Source organism: Monodon monoceros, unplaced genomic scaffold (assembly GCF_005190385.1).
Source record: "Monodon monoceros isolate NGI ecotype Baffin Bay Population unplaced genomic scaffold, NGI_Narwhal_1 Super_Scaffold_2, whole genome shotgun sequence".
Lineage (NCBI taxonomy): Eukaryota > Metazoa > Chordata > Mammalia > Artiodactyla > Monodontidae > Monodon > Monodon monoceros.
Genome location: NW_021703776.1, coordinates 38,699,927 through 38,722,460, shown reverse-complemented (window position 1 = coordinate 38,722,460; position 22,534 = coordinate 38,699,927). Strand labels below are relative to the sequence as shown.

At 38.3% G+C, this 22,534-nt stretch overlaps 1 protein-coding gene across 6 annotated transcripts in view; it reads right to left on the bottom strand.

Moving 5' to 3' along the window:
* Positions 1-9,154, bottom strand: part of ETV1 (ETS variant 1) — a 94,471-nt gene extending 85,317 nt beyond the window's left edge. For 2 of the 6 annotated variants that reach the window (XM_029234224.1, XM_029234225.1), the window contains exons 1-3: positions 7,764-7,984; positions 7,238-7,325; positions 5,821-5,868 (exon numbers count right to left, since the gene is read on the bottom strand). In XM_029234224.1, the coding sequence (XP_029090057.1) occupies positions 5,821-5,868; positions 7,238-7,325; positions 7,764-7,886 (259 nt within the window). In that variant the 5' untranslated portion in view covers positions 7,887-7,984. Of the gene's footprint in view, positions 1-5,820; positions 5,869-7,237; positions 7,326-7,763; positions 7,985-8,137; positions 8,297-8,404; positions 8,602-8,699 lie in introns of those variants that run through there. The other 4 variants (XM_029234226.1, XM_029234229.1, XM_029234227.1 and 1 more) reach the window with 4 other exon arrangements.
* Positions 9,155-22,534: the final 13,380 nt, after the last annotated feature.

Below are 22,534 nucleotides of genomic sequence, written 5' to 3'. Positions count from 1 at the left end.
GCTGGGGTGGGGAGTGGACAATTTTTAAACAGAGTTTGTCTGTCTTTTGTGCTTATTTTAAACCTTCAAATAAAGTAATAATCATTACTTAAGGAAAGGTGAGTGTTGAAATATTTTCCAAGTTTGGCTGCAAACAAGTAAAAACCCCCTTTTTCTTACAAACTAGGCGCCTGTCAGGTTTTCTTTTAAAGCTAGGGAAAAAGTGGGAAAATTACAACTGAAACAAATGTCAAGTTGAAAAGGGGTTAATATTTAATTAAAACCAGTTCTATCCACTGTAACAATGACCTGGAGCCAAACAAGGCGGAAGATGTATGAGTCATTCTTTCTGCCAGTGAATGAGACAGCTGATCTCCTCAGCAATTCCTCCAGACAAGCAGGCAGAGCTGGAGTTCCGCCTCCATTCACAAAAACACAGTCCAGCATGAGCCATGGGGCCCAACCGCAATCTTTTCATGTCACACCCTTCCAGAGAGCTAAAGCAAGTCAACTTGAACTTGCAGTATAAACATACCAGTTTTATTGCTCTGTCTCAAATACAGCTCAAATCCATTAAGGTACACGTTTAAATAAATGACAAAATTAAATCCATATATATATTTACATATGTTTAACCCATCCTGCTTTATAGGGTAATTTGTCACAGAAACTTGAATGTATAAAACTAAGAAGGAAAAAAGAAAAGAGGTAAAGATAGACGGACGGATGGATGGATGGATGGATGGATGGATGGGTGGATGGAAGGAAGGAAGGAAAGAAGGAAGGGGGAAAAAAAGCCAAACCATTAAAGAAATACCTTATTTTTCTTGCTTATTATTCAAATGCTCTTTTTATCTTAAGATTATAATAGTTTATTGCTGAACTTAGTAGCATTTCACTCTCACAGGGTTAAGAAACAAGTTTCTCTAAAGAAATTTAAATTTTCTTTTAAATAAGAGTAAAACAACAAGAAAATCAACCTTCACACAGTCATATTTTGTTTAATCCTAAAATGAAGCTTCAGGCCATGGAAGAAAATAATCATGAGGCCGCTAAGCCTGGTTTTATACCACATCGCTTTTAACATTAAAATGATTGTACCAATGTATAAACATTAATTAATGCAGAAGTATAAATACATTGAAACAGATGAAAAAAGGGGGGCCATTTTCCCCATGACAAAAACATCTTTAATATTGATAAAGGCATTCTTTCTGTATGCTCTAAAAGAAAGAAAACAGTAAGTTTTAGTTGTCTTTAGTCTCAAATCAACTTCAATTTCCTAACTAACCTATAGAGAGGCTTGAAAACTTAAGCGTAGCTCAGAGCTGTTGTTATTATCCATATATTTTCTCTAATGCTACTGAGGTCTGACTTCTATTATTATTATCATTATTATTATTTTAATTACAATGCTGTGCACAGATCAAAGGAAATAAAGTTATATTATGAAATTCAAGAAATTATACATTTTCTGTAACTGAATTAGAAAAGTTCAGCAATATTTCATTAACATGTATTAGGACCCTCTGGAAAACCGACATCTAGGCTACATCAAATCCGAATTCTATTTTTAACAAATTTTTCTATTTTGCAAATAGACCCTAGATGAAAATGCATTTATATACTTCCAATAAATGTTGAGAAACAGAATACATCTACTCTACCTGCTATCCTTTAATGAAGTCCAAACAAGAAGTCTTTGTTTCATAGTTTAGAGTATTTCCTGGTACAAGAAAAAGATGGATAGTAGCTCCCCCCTCCCCCCATACAATGACTCTTGCTCAACTCTAAGAAATAGTATGGACTTCTGTAATTTAATGCCTAACTCTCAATTCCTTTTTTATTTAAACCACACAAAATAGTGTCGTTTTTAAAGCTTTTTCTCCTTACTGCCTCACATTTAAAAAAAAATCGTGAGTACATACCCAATTTATGTTCCGTTTCAAAAAGAAACAGTCTAGTTTTTAAAAAATAAAAATGAGTACATTATGACTACTGTGTATTATGGGTGGCATTATGTATATTGAGTAACAAGAGCACATATTATTTGATGAAATTCATAATAAATGATTTTGATTATAAATTTAGTATCAGCCACTAAAGTGAACTGAGGAGATAGAATGACATCTCTACTTTTCAGCAAACCTGACTATTAATAGAAGGTCACATAAAACAAAAGGAAAAAAGCTTATCAGCATGAGGGCATGAGGTAATAATAATCTTTAGTGTAGAAAGGTTATTCTTGGAGGCACAACTTTGACTAAAGCGTCCTGGCATCATGAAACTTGACTTACCACACAATTGAAAAACATTCTACCCTGATGGCAGCGAATCACTATCGACAATTTTCCTTAATATTACTGATGAAAAGAAACCTCAAGGACATCTAGACCGACATCAAAAATAACACTCAAAAGTTGCTATGTATTTATATTAGATACATATGAAATGTATTATTTTTCTTTAAGTTGTGTTAAAGGTAAACTTTAACAAGCAACTTTAAAAGAACGTGATCCTCTTTTAACTCAATTTTACATCCTTCCATTTCTGTCCCCCCCACACAAAAGGTTCCATTTTAACTATGAATTTCTAGGACGCCCTTCCTTAAAGCACCACTTAAAAAAACAGGACGTTACCAGGATGTTGATAGAATTGATATTTGAACTCATTATTTCATGGGATCAAATAATTGGAATTGCCTTTCTGTCAGTGGCAATCTAATTCAAAAGTCAAAGAATCAATAAATAAAGCATTGTACACAGTAAAATGACAATATAAAGTGGCTATGGCAAAATTTAAAATAAGCACATTCTTCACTTTTTTAACTGCTACTCTGGTCACTGAAAACATTACCTTTTCAATTTTCTTCAGAATAAGATGTGATTTTTTAAAATTGTGGTGTATATGTTAAAAAACCTTAAAATTGCAGTGTTAGTACTTCAAAACTGATACTAATATAAAGTTATATTCTTCAAAAACATATTTTTGATCCCTGTTTAGAAATTTGGAGGAAGAATGGAAGCATATTTTTTGGAGAGGACTTTAGTGAATTGAAAATACTGGTTCCAACCCCACCCTCAAATAAGTCCTACCTTATCTATCCAAATTTTTCCTTGGACATAAAACACATTTCATAATCTATAATAATTTACCTCTGACCAATCCATGTTACACTTCGGGTCTACCTTATAAAAATTTTTACAGGAAAAAAATAAATTAAACCTGAAACAATATATTATTTCCCAAGTATTTAGGGACTTCGATAATTTTTTAAAAATTCATATGACACATTACAAGTACCTTGACTCTCCTGCCTAGTAACATTTTTAGACCTGTTTAACTTCCCAGTGGGATTCTTATGGGAGAAACTTGGTTAATTGCCAATGGTCTTTTTAAAAAGGGTCAAGATGCCTTAAAATTCCATGGTCCCTTCCTTGGCGATAAAGAATTATGAAAAGAAATATGTAAACAGTTTATAGTCTGCCAGTTTGGCAATGTTTTAATTTCTGGATGACCAGAAGAACATAAATGAACAGATCTAGCTACAAATAAACTAGTATAATTTTGAGATCTCTTCTTAGCTAATATTGTTCAAGATGTGGGGTAAGTTAACATGCTAATGCAAATAGCATAATTATATAAAATTGCTAAAAATAAATGTGCAGTTCATTAACAGATAATTTTAAAAACCCACCTCTCTTCTTACTCTTAGAGTTTTAAAAATAAAATTAATTGTTATGCTTGTATCATGACAGGATAAATTAACGTAAAGTATTCTGAACAAATGTTTAAATTATCCTCAAATGCAATCTTACTCATGGTTTGTAAATAGGAGCCCACCTGGGTATTCAATAAAACACTCCGAGGATTAATTCCTGAACTTATTTAAGCTTATAAATTCTTTTCTAAGTAAAAGTCCATGTTCTTTCAAATACATCAATCATTTTCTAGGTTTATTTTATATAAAGCTAAATCTTCAGATCTGATTTACAGGTAAGTTAATTATCATGGGTAAGAATATTCAGTGCAGAGTTTTAAAATAAACTTGGATAAATTACCAAATCCCTTATCTGAGGGACAAAGAAACAAAACAAGTCAAAAGTAAAACACTGCACTGAAACTGATTATAAAATGGTAAGAGTCTGTCACAGATTCCACATTTTTTAATTCCAGGAACAGAGTTGCTGTGCACATTCAAAATCTGCCAGCAAGTGCACTGACTTGGAATCAATAAGACTTAAACATCTTAAGAACCAACAAACCTTCCAGAACAATTAAAATAGATATCTGAAGGTATTCTGGATAAGCGAATAAATTCCCTCATAAACATAATGTTCTCACAACATTTAACTTTGCAAAACTAACAGATAAAATTCATGCAAGAGCCTCTGTGCAGATTTTTCTTGAGAAAGTTACATTTGAATATATGGCTTATGTTGCAATAATAAGTAATCTATTGCAATAAGTTTCATTTACAGTGACAAGCAAAATGACCTTTAAATGTAACTAAAACTTTCATTAATACTTACCTTTCATTAACATACAAATACAATCACCCTTGCAAAGGGATACTGGAAAAGCTATTTAACTTAAAAGCTTTCTAAAGATTGCAGAAGCCCTTTGGAAGAACTAGAATATCAGCAAAACAAAGAAACTTATTTTACATGCTAACAGCAACTTGATCAACTGCAAGCAAGACCACTAGAAAAAACACAGCAGTCTGCCTCAAAGTAGCAACAGCAATGCTTGGGTTCCATTTAAAGAGACCCTCTCTCTTCTTTGAACCATCTTAAAAATCTGTTGCAAAAATTGCATGTTTCCCATGTAATGCAAAGACAGAAATAACACAACTATACTCAATACCTAAATATCTATAATTTTCTCTTTGTATTTCCCACAGAACACATCGTAGGATAAAATTATTATTTCACATTTAGTGTACCAAATCCAAAAGAAAAATTTCAAATTATAGACGCCAACAAAAGTCCCTCAACATTAGACATTTCTCAAGTTGTATAAAGCTGTACTAACGCAATAGCTCCTTGTTCCTATAAAATAAAGTTTCACAAAAAAAGATACAATAGACTGCAACACAAAATTTTATCAAAAAGCAATCAAAAGCAATCAAAAATAAAAGTAATGCCTTTAAATATCTCCTTGCTATATTAAATAAATCCTAATAAAATTGTTATAATAGCAAAGGTCAATTTCAACAAACATCACATCATAGTAACAAACAGAAAACATTTTTAAAATCCTCCAATCCCCCCAAGATTTATTTTAAAGCCATGGATTTCCTTAGCATTGGATACACACCTAACGTTCTGTGTTGTGAACAAGGTGGAAAGAAGACACTTGCACTTAAATCTTGAAGCATCCCGTCCTGATGAACCCAGAGAAACTAATTTCTGCCATCAGAAAAGTCCTCCGCCAGAACACCAAATAATGATATGCGCTGCTCTAAAGGAAACAGCAAGCCGAGTTCTGGCTCTAGGAGGTCTCTCGAGGTACAATAATATAAACCTGATCAATTGCAATTAAAATCTGAACAGAGGCTTAGAACTTGAAGTCTTGGTGCATTAGTTCTTGCCAAAAGCAGATGTGATTGTGAGCTGGAAGCAATTTCTCCTGGTAATTTGTGATGACACTGGGTAGTGCAGTCCCAGATTCCCCGAAGACAAACTCATCAGAGGCTCTAATGTATGCATGACACATGAGGTGGCTCTTTTAGAGCTCAATTAATTGGGCTGAACATTAAGACAGCAAGTTCAGGACTTTTTTTCCCTCCCCTTCTAGAGTTGCTTTTCCCCTCCTTTGAAAGCAATTTTTTTGCCTTACCTTCTGCAAGCCATGTTTCCTGTAATTGACTTAGATCTTGAAAGAGTTCTAAAAAACAAGTCAAAGACATAAACAAAAGATTTGCAAACCTTTAGCCTACATTAAATGGAAATGTTTGTCATGAAATTAGTACTATAGATCAATTTAATTTGGGGAGGGGCGTCAATATAAAAAGAAATCAGGATTTATAACTTAATTATATCAATAATCCTGCCCATTTTGATGCCTATTAAGCAATACTTCTCAATATCTTTTTTTTCCCCTTTTTAACAGTTAGCTTGATAAATAAGCTTAGGGACCTCAAACAACACGCATACACTAGAACTCAAAAAGGCTGAGGTAAAGGCATGTCTATCCACAGAAACCTTTCTTAAATATATTCAACTCTTGCTAAAACAGTAGTAGGGGAAAAATCAGAACGACTGAAAAACGTTTTATTTCTATCTTCCGGATCTTATATAAAACATGTAACAGTACATTGTATAATTCTCAAAGTACTATATGTTTTGAAGTTCAACGCCTCAAAACTAAAAGGGACAACTTTTAAATACAAGATTTTGGAAGAAAATTTCTACAGGAATAGGTTTACAAAAGTCAGAGAGATAATTCTCTGGTATCTGATTATTATCAAGTCCAAAGCTGTGTATTCTGTCATAGTGGGGAGGGAGAGGCATGTGTAACTTATTTATACTTATATGAAGATTTGAGGATGTTTCAGAATCCAATATACCTAATCTAAATGGCAAACTGAACTTTGGTAATTAAATCTAAGTATGGTAAGTTTATTATGAATGCCTGCATAGGGCTGGAATAATTTATAATATATTGACCTCCTACCAACAGTTCATAAAAAGAATCTGTGACCCAACTTCCCAAATAGGTATTATAATTACTAATTAGACCTTGATTATGATTCATTGAACATTTTAAGGCCTCACCATGTGGTCATCAAAATCATCAATGAAAAGTTTGATAACAGTATATGGTTTTAGTGTAAGGGGATGGGAAATCAAACAATCACTTACATTGCTCAACTTCTAGCACAGGAGAAAAGAGAAATTAAGCAGTGTGCACAGCTGCCTAATTTGTCCCACTGTGTTGGATATTTCAAAATTGTTACCTTAGTGTATGGGATTACTTGTATGCCATATGGACAAAGGTATTTAAACACAAAAGAATGATTAAAAGAAGGTTGTCACTGTTTTTATTTCCTTCTTGCATTAGTTTGTGACAGAGCCATAAAATATCTCTCAACGCAAACTGTCACATCATGTTAATTGCTCCAAATAAAAGTCTTGGTTAAATGCAGCAATTTGAAAGTGTATTATTCTTAAGGTAAGACTGAAGCGCTTCTCTTCTTTATGAGGGTGGGAAGTATAGGTAAAGAGGGGGGATTCAGCCCAAAATCAAACCTCACCTTCTGAATCATGAGCCAGATCTCTGTTAATGAATTTTCTTTTCCTGACATTTGTTGGTTTCTCGTTACAATTTCTCCCACGCTGATTCTACAAAGGGAAAGATAAAATCCTTTAAAAGAATGTAAACCTCACATGGCACACACACATAGAAACACACATGCATACAAAAGTCTACTGGATCTTCTCCCTAAATAGAAAAATAAAAGTCCATCGTATCAATTCCAATAATCATTTTCTGTGTTCATTTGACAGTGAAAGCTTATGCTGAGAACTCAACAGCCAGAGAGAGTTGCTCTCCTGTGCCGATGGTAATACACTATTTATCAGTCATATATTCATGGTATCTCAACATCAAAACAACATTAAGCAATTACACTTAAAGTCGTTTTAGGCTGGATCAACGCTAGATTAAAACGCAGTGAATTTTATTCTCCCTGAAACACCCCTAAAAAAAGAACAAAAACAGAGTGGTGAAATGAAAAACGTAAGAGAGACAATGAAAAAAAAAAAGAAAAAAATAAACACCCCATATAAACAAAAAGTGTCAGCATTTGTCTCAACTTCATTCTTTTCAATGTGGCAGACAAACCCAGCCAAAAACTTTGAGAGCAGCGGCTGCTGCTGCCCCCCATCTCCTCTTCCACTCATCTTGAGCACTTTAATCAGAAAAAGGAGTCTTAAAAACAAAACTATGCCTTATCCAAATCACTGAAAGGTAAGCTCATTTTGAAGATTGGGCTTCTAGAAGCAGAGTCGCCCTACAGTGGCAACAAAGCAGATAAAGTATCTGCAATCCCAGCCCCCTTGCCCCCTCCCTCCTCATTCTCTCCCTCCTCCCCACCCCACCCCCTCCGTCGGAGTCAAGTTTATAAACAGCAACTTTCGAACTGATCACTCACATTGGTGACCATGTAAGGCACTTGCTGGTCATAAAATCCATCCATTCTGCTGCTCTTCGCAAATCTCAGCTCAGTATTTTATATTTTGAGCATTTAGCTGGAGATTTCCTCAGGATCTGGACTTCTATCAACCTAGAGGGGAACAAGATGGCTTTTAGGCTACAAAAAAAAAAAAAAATCATGAATGAAGCTCTTGAATTTGCATAGCTAATTACCCTCCGACAGTCCCATTCACAAAAATAACCCTCCCTACACCGCCTCCTTCACCTGGATCCAAAGAGAGACAAGAGAGTTCACAATTTACATATTTTCGGCAGTAGCAAAAATCCGAACCAGAGGCGATGTATTTATTTACACTCTCGATGTTTCCCTGCGCGGTCGGTGTACCCCGGGCAGCTCTGATTCGCAAACGTGTGCAAAACTAGCAATGGCGATCAACGAGACTTGCTTTGCACCTAACGGGACTAAAGAGACGGAGACACCTCTTTCATAAGGATAGTTTTTGCAACCCACAACCATGCAATTATCTGGAGAGACATAAAAAGTTGTTGGAAAGACCCACCTGAAGGCCACGCTAGGCGAACGGCTGCAAAAAATTCCCTCCAATTTTAATAAAAACATTAATTATTGCCCAGCACTTCCCCCTTGGAAGCCGAAAGCGCCTCTGACAGAGCTCAATTCGGTGGTTTTTCCTCTACTTCTCCTCCAGGGGCCTCCAATCCAAACTGATGGATCGCTGCCTCCCATTGGCTCCGCGTCTCTTTCACAAGATCGGATTTCGGGCTGTCAATCAGGAGGCTTGCTGCCCCTGCTCGTGAATCTCCCGCGCCCCTCTGCCCATACCCGTGCTCCGCCGGCTGGCGCGGTGACCACAGCCTGGAAACGCCACAGAGCAAATCGACTGCCGTCCTAACCCGCTGCTTATTGTTAAGGCGCCCGGGGACACCGAAGCCATGTGTTTCGAGTCGCCAGTTCTCCTTACTGGTGTGTTTGGTCCACTAATTGGGCTGATTTCCTAAAGCACATTCGTTCGGGTCAGATATATACTCTGAAGTGCGATCCACCAAGACCGTGCCTCCTTAGTCTCCCACCACCCCTCCCTCAAGATCTCCAGCCCCTCTACTTTGAACCTGATAAGGAGCCCACCTCACACTATAGCCTCGCTCCCACTAAGTTTTTGGCCCAGGTTCTCTTCCCATTTTTCAACACCCACCATAACCATTATGGCATCAAAAACATTATTTTTTTAACGTCATCCTCAAGTAAATCTTTCATGGGACAGTAAAATCTATGGGGAAAGCACCTGGGAGAAGCAGAGGAATTGCTTCAGGAGTGGTTGCGTTGGAAGGGAGAACTACAGAGCGATCTAGGTGAGGTAAAGTATTAAAATAAAATTTGTCCCACGTGTGCACTGGGACAAGGTGTTTCCAGTCCCTGGTGGAGGTGGGGAGGAGCAGGGATAGGTTGGGGTGGCTCGGATATCCTAGGGACCCGCACGTTTCCTGAGCTTTTGTTATGTATACACGGAGGCGGAGGGTATCACTTACTGTACTTGAAGCTTTCACTTCCTCTCCAGCTTTTAAACAGCCAGAGCCGGGAGTTGGGGGAGAGAGGCGAGGGGGGTCGGGTTTCAAGGACAATGACTAGGACGTTAAAAAGTGAGGGCTGCAATTCTGAAACCACTTGCCCTGACCCTCCTACGGGGCTTAGAGCTGTAAAGAGTCACTTAAGAAGCCTCGGCCCAACCGGGGATGAGAGGCCTCGGGGATGGGACCAGGGACTCAATGGTGTTGAAATTCATTTGTGATCCTGATGGCGACCAGAGCTAGAGACCAAAGGATGTTTCCGGCAGCTGTTCAGCCCTTGGAGAAACGTGCTGCAGTTCTTTATTTCTAACTTAAAGTTTCCTTCCTTAAATAGAACGTTATGGAGCCGTATTAAACAGGAGTGTGAGCGCACAAGGCTCAATTCCGGACCCATGGAGGTCATGGGTCAAAAATTTTTTTAATATTAAAAAAAAACTTATTACTGGGGAAACACCCAGTAACTGTGGACAGCAAGGACACACACCGTGCGTTCCCTGAAAGTAGTAAATCAGTTAGCCCGTCCTAAGGCGCGCACCTACAAGTATTTTGAGCGGGAACTGCACATTTACCCGAGTCGGGGAGGGGTTCGGGCGCAGCCTGGCCTCGAGGCTGGCATCGTGAGGCTCTAGGGTACTTTCTGAGGGTGCAGTCAGGCGGCAAGTGTGTCCCGCCGCCCAGCACTCCCGGGATAACCCAGCCCCCGTAACCTGACCAACAGTTTCCAAAGACCTCTGCGGCTGGAGCCTGACGGGTAACGATGGTAACCGGGAGGGGGCGGAGCTTCAGACTCAGCCCCCGCGAGGTTCTCTCGGTAGCCAATAATTTACCGTCTGTTCCCAGCCCATTGTTGTTTATTGCTGACCCCGCAGCGCTCCGCTAGGAGATTGGCCGCTTTAGGAAAAGAGGCGGAGCCTCTCCCGCCCTGCAGCCACCTTTCGGCTCCATTCACAAAATTCCGGCCTTTCTTGGTCACGTGGTTGGGGGCGTGACGGGGCAGGGGAAATGACACAACAAAGGCCCAAGTTTTCCAAACCGCAAAACTTTTCTGCCTCGCTACCCCCCTCTCTGTTCCGTCAACGAACAAATACTAGAATATGAGGAAAAGGAGGCTTGGGTCTGGGAGCAACAAAGACGGGGGAAAAAAAATAAGTCCGAAATTAAAGGAAGACTCACAGGGAGATAATTACGGGGTACATACACTGCATATGAGAAAAGCTGCGAAAGAGGAAAGGAAGAGAATAAAGGAGTGGGGAGAAAGCCTTAAGGACAAACTAGGAACTTAGGCTTGCTGCTTCAAGTCATTGCTTTTAGACTGTCAAAGAGTAAATGGATTTCAGTTTTCTCACAACATTCTAATTTTCATTCCTACCTTAGATTTATCCCATAGTTTGTTAACTTTTTAAAGCTTCTTTTAGGCACACTGCAGGTTTTCACTGGCTGACAGTTTTAGTTTCCATTTGCCAAGACTTCACTCTTTCACCGGCCCCCAAAAGCACTACCCCTACTTCCCACCTACGCTGGACTGACCAAGAGAAGCTGAGCCTTAATCCTCCGATTTGACTACGTATTGCAGGGGCTCCATATTTTCCCTTTGTATTCTTTAAACGAACTCAGCTTTTCTAACTATTTGATCTTAACAGTAACTGAATATGATAATATGTGAATAAGCAGACAAGCCAGTCTCACTACAGCTCAGTTTTGTTGAAACAGCACACAGTTTTGAGATTAATGTTTCCCTCTAGCAAGTGGACTATCGGACCACGCTCCCTCCTCCCTCCCACTTTCTCTTCTGTCCTTTCTCTTTCCGTCCTTTTTGTGCCGTGATACTTAGTGAGACGCTAGCTTTTAGTTTGGCTTCTGTTTATCTTCTCTGCTTGGCGCTGGGAAAAACCAGTAGACCTAGTAGAAGGCATTGGAAGGGCTAAAAATTCGTTTTTCAGAAATTGTTACCATTGTGGAAAATGTCTACAGAGGCAGCTGTTCTATCCACAGAGAGGAACGTCAAAAGTTGCACAAAGTTTCCACTACTTTTGAAAGTGAGTCTTTAAAAATCAGCTTAGTAAACGCCAGTCCTTCTTGAATGGAAAATTTCATTTTGGCAGGATTTCAGGCATAGAATGGCAGAGCAGAGGCCAAGAGGCTTTGACATTTATTTACTTGTATTTTGAAATTCCATTTGGGTTTTGAAATTAGAGCTCTTGAGAGAAAGGCCACCTCCCCCCCTCCGCCCCCCATAAAAATCCATTTCTGAGTTTGGAAAGTTTTTAACTTGCACAAAAAGCTATTTAAATCTTTATAGTTCCTTTGCTGTTATTTAATAAAATGAAATTCATTAGTGGCTTTTCTGCAGTTAACTTATTATAGCATTATACTGAAAATGCCTGATGTTAAAGCACATTTCTAAAAGCAGCAGAAACAAACTAAAATGGTACTACTGATAGTTTGAAATGGTTAATATGATTAAAATTAAATGAAATTTGTTCAAATTGGGTTGATTATTAAGTAAAAGAGTAACCTGTATAATTTTTTGAATTCTTTATAAGCAAACTGTTAATGGCCTAGTTTGCACAGAGCTACATCAAATAGATAAGGAAAAGACAGACCATTAAATAGACAAGTGGGCATAGGAATGAACAGGTGAATATAATTTTAAAGGAAAACTTAGAAACCTGCCAGAATAGTGAAAGATAATGAGTGGCTATAGTGGGCTCCCTGTGGGAAGAGAAGCAGGGATTTGAGAGGAGGGTAGACCCTAGGAAGAAAGTAAGGGTATCAAGAAAGTTGACACTGTGTACAAGGTGTTAGCTCCCACTCTAACCCTGCCATTCTCAGCAGGGGAATATCTCCAATATTCCCTTGTAGAGGAAATGTGATTTAAAAAATTGTTAACTGCACTGGAAGTCAGTACATTATTCATTAAAAAAATTTAAAACATCTTTATCCCATCAAATTGGAAAAAAATTCTAATGTCCAGGGATGTTAGTGTTGGGATAAGGGCACTCACATGTATTGCTGGTTGGAATGTGACTTTCTGCAACCTTTATAAAGCAAGTATCTACTAGACCCTAAAATGTCTAAAGTAAGTATGAAGCCAGTATCTACTAGACCCCAAAATGTACAGTATCTATTAGACCTTAATTAGACCCAATAATCCTGATTTGGGAAATCTGTTCTATAAAAATAAAAGCAATGTGCATAAGGACATTTACTGAAGTATTATGTATAGAGGGGGAAATTTAGAAGCAACTTCAATACCCACCAATAAGGACATGGTTTTTAACATAGTATGATCATTTCATACTTTGGAATTCAATTATGGTGCTTATATAGCTGTTAAAAAGTATGCTGTGTTCTTGGTTCTCAAACTTGAGATTACTTAAGAAACTCCTTGTTAAAACTTCAGATTCCTGCGTGGACCCACAGAGTTTCCGATTCAGTAGACCTGAACTTGGGCCCAGCAAGCACATCACATGAAAATTCTGTTGCAGAGGATTTTGTTGTAGTTGGCCTCTGAATCTTTCTGGGGAAAACCTGGGTTGGACCTCTACCAGAAATCCAAAGGGAGACCTGCAAGGTTTACTAGTTTGGACATGTTTTGCTTGGCCCACATAATGTTGACATGCTTGGAAATTTCATCATCAACACGTAAAATTTCGATTTCCACTATTGCTTGACAAATCAGAGAATATGATAACACTGAGACTAAATTCCCAAATAGCAACCATCAGCTGGAGCTTGTGAAGCTCTTGTGAAGGAGCATGGGTTTCAGTTTTGCCATGGCCCACACTCTTCCCTAATCCCTGTTTTTCTTATTTATGTTATGTTATTTATGTTATCCACCTGACCCCTGTAAGCATTTGCATGTGTCAATCCCGAATTACACGTGGCATAGCATGTTAATAAAAGCAAGGGACAGAATATAGAGTATCATATATTCTGTTTTTGTTCAAAAGAAAAAATAGTGTGCATGAAGGTGCCTGTATATACATATAGGAGACATATGTGTATATATACCTATACACCAGTGTTTGTCAACAATTTTTCATTACTGCCTCCCCAAAGAGGCTTTGTGGACATTTTTTATTTCTAATTGCCCCCCTCCCATTAAATTTTAATACTACAGATATACTATATATTTGTTTATATCCTTAATCCTTTGGAAGGTCACAAATTAGTGTAATATCTAACATTTATCCCTCCAAGAACCAATTTTCAACACTTGGGGGCAATATCACCCCCATTGAGAATGTATAATATAGACCTTTACTTTTCTCTTTCTATAGGTACTATATTTAGCTAAAAATATTGATTTTTATCATCCCAAAGAATGCACATCCATCTCTTATTATTAGTTACAGGTACCTCTAGTAGGTCTGATTGGAGGTGTGAGGTAAAAGATAATCATGGGGGCTTCCCTGGTGGCGCAGTGGTTAAGAATCTGCCTGCCAATACAAGGGACATGGGTTCGAGCCCTGGCCTGGGAAGATCCCACGTGCCGTGGAGCAACTAAGCCCGTGTGCCACAACTACTGAGCCTGTGTTCTAGAGCCCGCAAGCCACAACTACTGACCCCACGTGCCACAACTACTGAAGCCTGCGTGCCTACAGCCTGTGCTCCGCAACAAGAGAAGCCCGTGCACCGCAATGAAGAGTAGCCGCCACTCGCAGCAACTAGAGAAAGCCTGCACACAGCAACAAAGACCCAACACAACCAAAAAAAAAAAAACCAAACAAAGAAATTTATAAAAAAAGATAATCATATTTTTCTTTTAGCACGTGGAATGGTTTGTTACAACATGCATGTATCAGTCATTTTTTAATCCATTTAAAGGGTGAACACATTAGTAATTTAGAGTTAATTTTGTAAGAACCATAGAAATTTTCATTTATAGAATAACAATATATCTAGATAGTCATGGATCTTAACTTTGAGTGATTTGTAAATTTTAGAATAAATAATGAACAAGGAACAAAACAAATCTTTTACCTTTCTTTGGAAAGAGGACTACTTGCATTTGAAGGCACGGCATTGGTAACATTAAACAGTAAGACACCAGCGGAGTTCACCAATCTCTACCCTTGTAGTTGTTTTCTGGACCACTGTGAGAGATGCAGGTTTGGTGGAGGTGCTTTCCTCATGTAAAAGAGAGGTTAGTAACAAAGGGAAAAAATGATTCTAAAAGTCCACTTTAGAAATGGAATTTTATTCTCCTGGGACACAACTTGATTTAGAACAATCTAAATCACCAACAATAAAGTTAATCTTTTATGTGTATTACACATTGGGAGGACTATTTCCAGGCTGGCTTCCCAAAGTACCTCCTCTGGGTGGTCCTCCTGGAAATAGTTTGTTTTCCCCAGTTCTGAATCCCAAGGTAGCTTTAGGAGAATTTCTTCTTGTGGCCTCTCAGAGCTGGCATTTTTTCATAGCTCTAAATTCTGTGTAAATGTTAATAACTGTCCTTCATTCAGTACTTAGGACCTGATTACAAGTATCTTAGCCACTGGCATATAGAAGGTGTTTAATGCTTGTTGTAGGATGAATGAATCAGTGAATGGATAGCCTACTACTGAACTGCCTCACTCTACAAATATAAACACATTTCAAATATTAACTAAGCAATGTTGTAGGCAATGACTGTTCTGAAAACAAATAAAAATTTGCTGGACAACTGAAAAGGGCCGATTTACCTGAGTACAAATGGCTTTTTGATAAAAGTTTGTTCTTGAATTATTACTGAAAAGAAAATTAAAAGCTGCCTTGAGCTAAATATATTTCTCCTATGTATAGATTTCTTTCATTTTTTTTTTGACACAGAGAAACATTCTTTGTGATTTCTCAGGATCTGATATTTGTGACTGACAGCAAAGTATCTGAAGTACATAATTCAGAATCATAACTTGTACCAATGTAATCTTTCTTTCTTTTTTAAATGTATTAAATGAAGGGTTTGTAATAGATACCCTTGAGATCCCTTATGAAAGAAGTCTCCTATCTTATTTTTAGTCAATGACTGTGATAAAGTCACTCAGAGGAAAAAAAACAGTGGTGTAGTGGAAAGAGGATTTTGTATCAGATGGTCATAGATCTGAATGCCGGTCCAACACAGGCTAAATTATGTCACGTCTCTGAGTCTCAGTTTCCACAGCTATATAATGGATATAAAACCTCTTTTCCAAAATTGCTGAGGAAGAAATGAGCTAATGTATTTAAATTGCCTCACAGAGTTGGTACTCATAGAAGTTGCCTTTCTTGTCCTGTGTGTTAGAGATTTTCTCTGACATAAGACAAAAGATTTCTCCTCTCTGGGTCAGTCCTCCTTGGCCTAATGTCACAGATCTATCCCTGTGACCTTCCAGATGACTTTTAGAACTGTCCTTAATACCTAAGAACAGTCAGCCTGACTTCCTGTCATGGACTTCCTGTCCATGTTTAAAATAATTTTCTAGCTTCCTATCAATGTGGAGGTCAATTCCTGGTCTCCAATACTTATCCTGCTCAGGCAGGGGACTGACACATCAGATTCCTCTCCCTGGTCTCTAGTGATCAGCCAACGTGACGCCTGACACCACATGCCAATTATCTTGCAGTTAAGATCTCCTTGCTGAGTTCAAAACTCTAGCACGGTAGCTGAAGGAGAGAGAAAATGCTGCTTGACGGCAGTGCACAACAGAGGAATTAGTCTCAAGAAAGTAAAACAGAAAAGTTGTCCAAATCTGCAAAGGGGGAAAAGAAGAGCCTCGTGTCCCTCACTTCCTTAATACCTAGAGAGTCTTCCCTGAATGAGGGTCACCAATGATCCTTAAGTCAGTTTCTTGGTATTTGAAGAACAATGTGTCTTTGAACTTTGTAATAGTGATTTCACTTCTTTGTGATCTTCCTGAATTCTCTTTTATATTTAAAATGTTCCTTTTGTCCTGAATTTCTTCTCAAGTTTAAAAATAGCCCTTTGACTACAGGCATTTCATGTGAGCACATCAAAGAAAGCTACAAATCTTCTTTGTATCTGTATGACACACTCTAAATACAACTCAGGTTTTTATTCTTGGTTCACTTTTATATTCTAAATTGAAATTACTCCCTATTTCTCTTGTGTCAAATAATATCAATGCTCATAAGTTTATCAAATATATCTTGGAGCAACATAGTCCACCCAGAAAAATAAGTTATTTATGATGAGAGTCTTACCTTTGTTAGGAAAGATTTGTATCTGACACTCTTGACATCATTTGAGTCCATAAAGGAAGGCATTATCAGAAAGGCATTCAGGTATGTATGTATGGAAGGAAGCAGGTATGTATATGGATGAGACCTAAAAATAATTTTGCATTCAGAGTTCAAACAAAGATATTCTTTCCTATACATATTCTCACACCCACTCCTACTGAAATATCAGAATTCTTTAAATAATAAGTGTTATCAGTTAAAACAGAGGAAAAGGCCATGACATTCATTACAAATAGCTCTTGTTATTTGACTCATTCGTGACGTAATGTGAGATATCCGTGCTTGGTTTCTAGATAATTCAGTCTTATAGCTCAAAGGGGCATCAGTAGCTCATCAAGTTTGTTATCAATGCCATCACTACTCTTCTTATTTTCCAACACATAGAGCCATACTTATTTAGAGCTTATCAATTCTTACTTAAGCCTTCCATATCTGATCACTGATCAAGAACATTCTAGATCACTGTCTCTCAAATTATCTGCAGTGAAAGACCAGCGTTAGTTATCCATTACTGAGTTACAAACTATCTCCAAATTTAATGGCTTAAGTTACTCCACATTTATTATCTCACTATTTCTGTGAATCAGGAATCTAAGAAAAACCTAGCTGGGTATTTCTGGCTCAGGGTCTCTCCCGAGGCTGTAGTCAAGCTGTGATCTGGAGCTAGGAAATCTGCTGCCAGGCTCACTCATGTGGTGGCTGGTGCTCTCAATTTCTTGTGACTATTGGTCACATAGCTCAGTTTTTCACCATGTGTGTTTCTCCATAGGGCTGCTGATGACAAGGCTTTCAAGTACCAATAATCCAAGAGAGACAGCTCAAGATGGAAATCAGTCTTTTACAACCTAATCTCGGAAGTGACAAACCATCAGTTCTGCCATAGACTACTGGTCATACAGACTAATACAATGTGAGAGAGAGATGGCACAAAGGTGTGAATATTAGGAAGCTGGGATCACTGGTGGCAATCTTAGAGGCTGACTATAAGAACTTTTTTCTTTTCAAATGTCCAATCTATCACAGATTGAACACAGATTTACTTGCCATTTTAATTTATGCAAAGTGGCTTCCACAATTAGACCCAAGGCTCCAAGGGAACAGGGACTTCATGTTACTCATGGCTGTATTCCTATCACCTCAGTCATCTCTGAGGGATGACTGTTAAAGGACTTATTAAACACATCCTCTTGTTAAAGATGCGTGTGTGGACTGAATGTTTGTGTCCCTCCTCCCCAAATTCTTATGTTGAAGCTCTAACCCCCATTCTGATGGTATTGGGAGGTAATTAGGGTTAGATTAGTTCATGGGGGTAGGGCCCTCACGATGGGTTTAGTGGCCTCATAAGAAGAAGGAGGAGGAAAAGATAGAGGAACTCCCATTCTCTCTCTCTCAAATCCCTTCCCTCCCTCCCTCTCCACTCACAGCTTCTTGAGCACAGTGAAAAGCCAAGCCAGGAAGAGAGCTCTCACCAGAACATGACCATGCTGGCACCCAGATCCTGGATTTCCAATCTTCGCAACTGTGAGAAGATAAATTTCCATCGTTAAGCCAGTCTGTGGTATTTTGTTGTGGCAGCCCGAGAAAACTACAAGAACTTCAAATTACAACGCCATTTAGGAATTTACCGCTACAGGATTGGGATGTGCTTAGTAATAGCTAAACTAAATCCCTTATGCTGAAGTGGAAACTTATTTCCTCTTATTAAATTCTCTGTTCAGCAAATGAAGAAGTGCAGCTGCAGGTCTCAGCACTCATCATCACAGCATACCAGGCACTGTGTTATATGAGGAAGACACAAACAACATAGCATCCCCAATAGATGAAAAACGTAAGCTAGAAGGAGAGATATCCCAGCCAAGCAGCCTTTTAGAGGGGCCCTCCGTGACTCACCCCGTGTTTCCCCTAACTCACTGTTTCTCCGACGTATTAATCTGCTTTATTCATCGTAGGATTTAGCTTGTTTAAAATATTCCCACTTGTTTACATACAGGTCCTGGTTTTTGTTTGTTCCCTGACTCTTCCTTACCCACTACAAGATGTAACTCCAGGAAAGTTGGGTGGATCCTGGTGGTCTTGTTGATTATTTTATTTACAAACCTGCCTGGAATTGGACTGAGCTCAAGCGAAGCGTTCACCAAATACACACTGAATGAATACAGTTAACTAGAGGTACGTTCAAGGCAAGATGGGATCTGTTACGCTTTTCTATAAATCCTGTCTCAAACTGTGCATGACAAGGCCTAAAATTCTACTTTGTTCATTTACGCTTTCACTTAAGTTCTGGCCTTTCAATATTTTGATCATTGTTTTTTCCCTTCACTCCGTCCTCTTCTTCTGGCTTTTTAAGCTTTGGAGCCACAGTACAAGCACAATATTCTCGTGTCTGTTCAGTGATTCTACTTCATCTTTGGATCACCTAATTTAGTTTGGAATGAAGTGACATCAATGGGAGTTTTGCATCAATAAGGGTTGCAGATGAATCTGTTCAAATTAAATGGAAATTAAAGAGATGTTTTCAAGGACATTTGTTCTAAAAATTGATCTGCTTTATAATTAGTCTCATGTAAAATTATTTTTCAGTAGTCATGGAAATTGCCAGGTAGCCCACTAACGCAAATAAGTAAATTAACCATTACCTAGGAATTTATAAAACTGGGATGGGAAAGGCTTTTTTTAATCAGAATTATTTTTGGTTAATATTTAACTGTTTATTTGTGAAAAAAAAAAACATTGAGTTCTGCTCTGTGCTAAGCTGTGCAGTGGGCATATTATATACTGCACGATTTCTCTCACTAGATCTTCAGAACAATACTGCAACAGTGGTACTGGTGTCCCATTTTACAGTCTAGGAAACTGATAAAAAAAAAAGGAAAAGGAATCACCCGAAGTCACAGAGCCATCAAGTGGAGGAACAGAACTGCAAACCTCAGCTCATATGACTCCCAGGCACCTCAAGACCATGAATAATTGGCTGCTGAATAATTGCTCAAGTCTGGTTTGAAGCACTTTCTAATGTGTAGTCGGGACAAATGTGACTACACAATAAACAGAACAGAGTTCCCCAAAGTTTTTCTTGAGGGAAGGACTTGATCTTGAAATACTAATAGATATCTGGAGAGGAAAAAGTTGCCAGGGTAGATTTGAAAGTTTGAGAAATCCTGAAGGGAACACAAATCAATTTATGACAAAACAAAAGAAAGCAAATAACCCTTTGGCACTTATCAGAACCCTCAACGCACTAATGCTCTGGGTGAATTAAATCTCCATGGTGGTGGTTTAGAGCCCCCTAGAGATGGGGAAGGTGGGGACCTGGATTGAGACAGTACAATAAAATTTCCAGAAGTAGTTGATCATCTAACATTTTTCCCTCTTAGAACATTTTTAGGACTAAAGCCCTATGGGTTACAGTTTGTAAAATACTTGCGTAAATTATTAGAGCAAAAAAAAAGCAGCAATTCTGAAGGAGTTTACAATGAGGGCTGCTAATTATACTGATTCAATATTACCACGTGAACACAAAAGATGCCCTTTTCGAATGCTCCTACACTGTTGGTGGGAATGTAAATTGGCACAGCCACTATGGAGACCAGTATGGAGGTTCCTTAAAAAACTAAAAGTAGAGCTACCATATGATCCAGCAATCCCACTCCCGGGCATACATGTGGAGAAAAACATGGTTCAAAAGGATACATGCACCCCAATGTTCACTGCAGCATTGTTTACAATCGCCAAGACATGGAAGCAACCTAAATGTCCATCGACAGAAGAATGGATAAAGAAGATGTGGTACATATATACAAGGGAACATTACTCAGCCACTAAAAAGAATGAAATAATGACATTTGCAGCAACTTGGATGGACCTGGAGGTCATCATACTAAGTGAAGTAAGTCAGACAAAGACAAATATCACTGATATCACTTACATGCAGAATCTAAATTTAAAGAATGATACAAATGAACTTATTTACAAAAGAGAAACAGGCTCACAGACTTAGAGAATGAACTTGTTTGACTTGAGTCCTAGGCTTTGTGAAATTGACCTCAGCTACCTTTTATTGTGTCTACTTTTCCTTATGATTGTCAGTATAGGTTTAAAAGTTATAAGTGATATTTGCACGAAAAGGATGATTCTTATTTCTTAATTTGTTTTGGTTGGGAAAAGATAATAGCATGCCATTGCCTGGGAAATATGAAGGATGCTAAATAATAGGCAGATAACTTTTGGGGAAAGTTATTTCTACAACAAAACTTAAGAGTGGTTGACTGTGAACTTTAGTTTTTAATGAGAGGCAGCATAGCACAATGGTTAAGAACATGGCTAGACTTGACTTCTTCGAACCCTGAATATCTTTGCTTTCATGGGCTCCTTCCTCCATTAAAAATTAATAGTAGGGCTTCCCTGGTGGCGCAGTGGTTGAGAGTCCGCCTGCTGATGCAGGGGACACGGGTTCGTGCCCCGGTCGGGGAAGATCCCACATGCCGTGGAGTGGCTGGGCCCGTGAGCCATGGCCGCTGAGCCTGCGTGTCCGGAGCCTGTGCTCCACAACGGGAGAGGCCACAGCAGTGAGAGGCCCGCGTACCGCAAAAAAAAAAAAAAGAAATTAATAGTAAAACTATAAAATTATATTGTTATATTTTAAGACTGTCTTGGCATAAGAAATCTGAAATTATATATTCAGTGTTATGATATTGGTTATATTATACACTTGATATTATACTTATTATCTACTTGTTATTATTAAATTCATTTTTTGCTTTTGATTTTAAAAGAAACTTAAATTGAAACATTTTTAATGGTCCACTAAAATATGGCAGGCCCTTGGCTCTATGTCTATGTGCCTAATGAGAAATCAGCCCTGCTTAAGAATGTAGGTTCTGAAGCCAGACTGCCATGTTGCAAATCCTAGCTTTTCTACTTAGCAGCTGTGTGACCTCGGGCAAGTTATTTTACTTTTCTGTGCCTTTATTTGTTCTTCTGCAAAATGGGGATAATTAAATACCTCCATCACAGAGCTGATAAAAGGAATTATCTCTTGTCAAGTGCTTAGATCAATGCTTGGCACATTCACTTTCTAGTAGGTTATACCAATTTATTTTATCAAATTAAAAATAGCTGATATTGGAGTTGAAGTTCTTTTGAATAGAAACAGGCTTCTCCTTGCCCAGGAAGACAAATAATAATAAAGAAATGTGTTGCATTCAGCTGAGAAAAGATGGGAGGGGAGGTGGACATTGAGAAGGATGAATTCCTGGGGCTACATTGCCTGATTCCAAACTTGCTTCAGCCATTTAATAGCTGTGTGATCCTGGGCAGGTTGCTTAATCTCTCTAAGCCCTGTTTCTACATTTTTGAAATGCAGATAAAAATAGTATCCAGTTTATAAGGTCTTTGTTAATTGAAATGACCAGTTTATGATATACTTATAATAACAGCTACATACTATCAACACTTATTTTATTTATTTATTTTTTCTTTGCAGTACGCGGGCCTCTCACTGTTGTGGCCTCTCCCGCTGCGGAGCACAGGCTCCGGACGCGCAGGCTCAGCGGCCATGGCTCACGGGCCCAGCCGCTCCGCGGGC